Below are 5,082 nucleotides of genomic sequence, written 5' to 3' on the forward strand. Positions count from 1 at the left end.
AAAAAAAAAAAAAAAAAGAAAGAAAGAAAGAAAAGAGGAGGAAGATTTTATAGTAGAGGGCCATCTTTCTACTGTTGGCTATTCTCCACTTCTTTCCATTTTATACAGAAGCAGAGGCAGCAAAAATGTTTACAAGGTGCTACAATGATACCATTTAGATAGATGGTTTGGTGTTAATAGGAACTTCCTTAGGAAACCCACTTAATCTCTTTATAATAAAGTAGGATTTCTTAGTCCTTGAAATAGGAACAATTTCTTGAGATGGAAAATCATTCATGTGAAAAGTGAACTTTGCAAATGAGAAGTTTATGCTGCAAGTAATTTAATCCTTTTAAGCAGACTGAGCTGAGAAGTAACCAACCCCTTGAGTCAAAAACTAACCATGCTATAAAAATCGTGGGACTAGAAACATGTCAGGAATAAAGTGCTTCTGGGGGTCTATTTCATTAAACAATGTCTAAAGTAGACTGCAATCATTTTTTTTTCCAGATGAAAAGGAGATAAAAAAGAAAAGTGAAAGGCCTAGATATAATTTGGAAGAACTGAACCCTTCAGGACACTCCTCTTAACTGGGGGTGGCCGAATACTACTCTGCATCAGAATTCTTGGGAAGCAACCAGAAGCACTGAAAGGGAAAGGAGAGAGAAAAATGACCTTCCAGCCTTGAATTCCTAAAACTTCAGAGTATGTTGCGGCTTAGGAAAGCACACGAACCTCTTGTTACAAAGCCTTCAGACATGTAATATCAGTCTGAGATTAATTCTGAAACAAATTCTAGGGTTTGTTGAGTCAAAGACATAATAGGAATGACGGAAATAAAATGATCTGGAAATAAGACATTTAAATTGCACAGCACCCACTTCAGTACACTGAAAAAGTGGAAAGAAACAGATCCTTAGTCAGCCTGCAGAAATATTTCCAGCAGCTTTTCAGCCATGTGGGAACAGGAACAGATGAAGCCTGTGAGAGCCAGAATTCTCATCTAATTCCAAAGGGGTTTCCGGCTTCTCCCCAAGAGTTGAATGAGACTGACTGGCATCAATGTGAGGAGGCCTTTCTATAAAATTTAATCATATAGTTTTAGTTAAACAGAAAATGGTAACTGAACATTTGCATGATTTGGCTAGTTCACCCCAATAGAGTTGAAGGGGAGGCAGCGAGAGAACAATACTTCACAGGTCTAACACTGGGTCAGATGATAGCAAGGATCCCTATAAGGTCCTGGATGATATTCCACCTCTGTTTTTATTTTATAGAGACTGTTGTACAGCAAGTGTTCTCTCAGTGTGACAATAAATCTTATGTGTTCAGAAAGAGAAGAGGTAAAGGGCACAGGTGTGGAGAAGGCCAACTCCCTTTGTCACAGCTTGCAGTTTCCAGTTTATAAACAATTATTTAGAATGCCAGTGACCACAACTATCCATGAATATCCCAATTTCCCTCAGGTTCACATGCTTAGTCTCAGAAACACTGTTTTTTATGTAAGAATTTGGCCAAGTGCGGTAATCCCAGCACTCTGGGAGGCCAAGGCGAGTGGATCACTTGGGGTCAGGGGTTCGAGACCAACCTGGCCAACATGGTGAGACCCTGTCTCTACTAAAATACAAAAATTAGCAGGGCGTGGTGGCACATGCCTGTAATTCCAGCTACTTGGGAGGCTGAGGCACAAGAATCACTTGAACCTGGGAGGTAAAGGTTGCAGTGAGCGGCGACAGCGCCACTTCACTCCAGCCTGGATGACAGAGCGAGACTCTGTCTCAAAAAAAAAACAAAAAAGAATTAAAAGGTATACATATTGAACCCAAGTGATTTTTGTAAAAAGATTACAACAAATATCTCAAAGATAATTTTTCTCTATACAATCAGAATTGGCCAACCAACTATTTACAGAAGACCAACTACATACCAAGGTGCTGTGCTAGGCACTTGGAGAGACAGGAGCTCACTGTGAAGTTCACTATCTAGTGGGGAAGACAAATTAAGCAAATGCACATAAAATCCTAACTGTGCTCTGAAAGCATAGAATGGGGAGATATGATGGGGAAGTCAGGAAGGATGAGGAGGTCAAGAGTGGTAACTGGGCTGTTCACAGTGGCTTACGCCTGTAATCTCAGCATTTTGAGAGGCCGAGGCAGGTGGATCACCTGAGGTCAGGAGTTTGAGACCAGCCTGGCCAACATCATGAAACCCCATCTCTACTAAAAATATAAAAATTAGCCGCTGGGTGTGGTGGCTCATGCCTGTAATCCTAGCACTTTGGGAGGCTGAGGCAGGCAGACCACCTGAGGTTGGGAGTTTGAGACCAGCCTGACCAACATGGAGAAACCCCATCTCTACTAAAAATACAAAAATTAGCTAGACATGTTGGTGCATGCCTGTAATCCCAGCTACTCGGGAGGCTGAGGCAGGAGAATCACTTGAATCCGGGAGGCAGAGGTTACGGTGAGCCGAGATCACACCATTGCACTCCAGCCTGGGTGACAGAGCGAGACTTTGTCGCCCAAAAAAAAAAAAAAAAAAAAAAGAGTGGTAACTATGGTTGGCGGCCGGGAGAAGAGCGTTTGGACAGATGGAAAAGCGTGTGTGTCTGTGGAGTGTAGAAGCCTCCAGCCTCTGCTCTCTGCTTGAGGGCAGAGGACTGAGGGTAATGGCAGAGCAAGACTACACAGTCCTTCATACCGGATTAAGGATTATAGTATTTATCCTAAAAGCAACAGAAAGTTTGAAGCGACTGCTGTAGTGTGAGGAACCTACATGGAGGGTGGGGCAGGTGGGGCAGAGACAGAATGGATGAACACAATCAGTTAAAAGGCTCTTACAGAAGTCCAGGCAAGAGATGGTGGTAATCTGATCATAATGGTGGTGGTGGAGATGAAGAAATAAGGTCAGATCTGAGATTTAGTCAAATGGATGGGGTGTGCTGATAGATTTAAGGTGGGAAATGGAGAAATTTTCTAAGGTTTCCAGCTGGGATAACTAGGTAGATGACAATACCACTTACAGAGAAAGGGACCTGGAAGAGGGCCAGGTTTGGGAAAGGAAGATCATGAGTTTAATATATTAGATATGGCCATGAATTATGAAAAGTTCTTACTTTAGCCTCTGAGGATAAGAAGAAAGGCAGAAAGCAGAAAGAAGTTTTACCTTGATATCAGCTCTGAGCTCAACCAATTGCTGCTCTGACATTTGAACAGCCACATGAGTCATCTTCTTTAGAAGTTCAGCCTTCTTTTGTCGGCTGAGCAAAATTTCCACTGTAGAGGAAAAGTGAGTGTGAACCTTATGTTACTGCTAAATAGGATAAAGAAGAACTAGAAATATAAGCCTTGCGGTAGGTATTTGGTCAGCCAAAGGCTTAGTTGCCCATCCATCCAGAAAATAAAAATATCAAAAGTCCGGTCTCTACCTTCCATTGGGTCTCTGAAGGCAGTTAAGTAGTAAACATTTTTTTATAAATCACAAACACTCATAAATCATTTGTTATTTCTCCTTCTAGTCAAAAAAATTTTATCAAGATGCATATAAATTAAAAAGGAAATATGCACACATAATAAAAAATATTCATCTAGAGTAAGTTGAGTATAAAATGAAAAGAGCATCTCTCTTATTTCTGATTTTGTGGTCTCCTCTCCAGAGGAAACCACTGTTCACCATTTCTTACGTACACTTCCAAATATTGTCTATGTGCACACAACATGTATACATATGTATCTCTCCTTTTTCCCTTCTCACAAATGGAAGAATATCATACACATGGTCTTTCCTTTACCTTAGCTATTTTTACTTAATATATTTTTAAGTTTATTCCCTATTACTACATCTGGATCACCTTCATTCTGTTTAACAGCCACTGAGTACGGGGATATACCACAATTATTTACCGAGTTCCCTAGTGATGGGTATTTAGATTGTTACATCCTTTTAAGAACCACCTTCTATGGCATGCTTTCTGATATACAACTTGGATACAACTTGGTCATGGCAGAGAACAGACAATAAAAATCTCCCAGAGAGACAGGGGCTACAGTGGAAACTGAACCAAAGAAATCCTCCCTGGAAGCAGATAAACCACCCAAGGAATGTTCACTACTACCAGGGAAGGGACTCTGCTATTCCTTCCCGCCAGCAAGATTTGATCATTGCTCTTCCAAGTGGGAATTTTTACTATAATCATCCTTTTCTTTCTCCAACTGTGTAATATTGGAGAAGGGGGCATTTAGCCTTTCTTTTAATTTATGAGATCCCATCCTTGGAAGATCTGAAATTACTCTGAAGACCTAGCCTTTCAGCTGAATATTAACTAACTAGACGAGACTTTGGAGGTATTGCTACTGAGGAGGTGGTGAACATATTCTCATTTTGGAAAAAAGAGGGATACTGGGTAGGGGAGGACTGTAGCAAAGACCGTTAGTTGATAGAACACAGTCTTTCCAACTATATTCAAGAACATTCAGGGCTATCAGAAATCCAATGTTGTTGGGTACCAACAAAATTAGGTAAAAAAATCCGTATTTTCTGGCTTTGCTACAGATGAAATGGTCATGTGATACAGTTTTACCATTGAGATATAAGCAGAACTCAAAGGGCAGGGTTTACAGGAGAGTGTTTTAAAGGAGTCTTAGCATGTAACATTTTACTCCTTCTTGACTGGAGCCTAGGGAGTTGTCTTTTGACCATAAGCATACTCTCAGAATGGTTGCGCAGAAGGATAGAAGAACCTGGGTCCCTAATGTCATATTGGAAATGTCCTGCCAGCTCTGGGTTGCTTACCTCTGTACTTTTCATTTCCTGAGAAAAAAGGACACTCACATTTATTTAGGCCACTCTGTTCCATGTAGTCAAACTGAATCCCTAACTGATATACACAGAATCCTGTAACATACTGAGGAATTAGCCAAATTCATGTCAGAAAAAACCAGAAATTTTAAAGAGTTACACCAGGTATTACAGAGACCTGGATGTATTTAGCAAGTTTACTCAGCCCAACTGCCTGCCACAAAGATGCACACATGGGCTGCCTAGACCCAAGTTACACTAATCAGTCAGGGCCCACTTTCTCAGGAGTCAGGAGCATGCCTACAA

The 5,082-nt window shown here is 40.9% G+C and overlaps 1 protein-coding gene across 1 annotated transcript in view; it reads right to left on the minus strand.

Moving 5' to 3' along the window:
• The window catches only part of SPATS2 (spermatogenesis associated, serine-rich 2), an 87,090-nt gene that overhangs the window by 5,523 nt on the left and 76,485 nt on the right, over nt 1-5,082 (minus strand). The window contains exon 9 of the mRNA XM_011965177.1: nt 3,145-3,254. Within this exon, the coding sequence (XP_011820567.1) occupies nt 3,145-3,254 (110 nt within the window). The remainder of the gene's footprint in view (nt 1-3,144; nt 3,255-5,082) is intronic.

The sequence above is a fragment of the Mandrillus leucophaeus genome, unplaced genomic scaffold (assembly GCF_000951045.1).
Source record: "Mandrillus leucophaeus isolate KB7577 unplaced genomic scaffold, Mleu.le_1.0 Scaffold118, whole genome shotgun sequence".
NCBI classification, from domain to species: Eukaryota; Metazoa; Chordata; class Mammalia; order Primates; family Cercopithecidae; genus Mandrillus; species Mandrillus leucophaeus.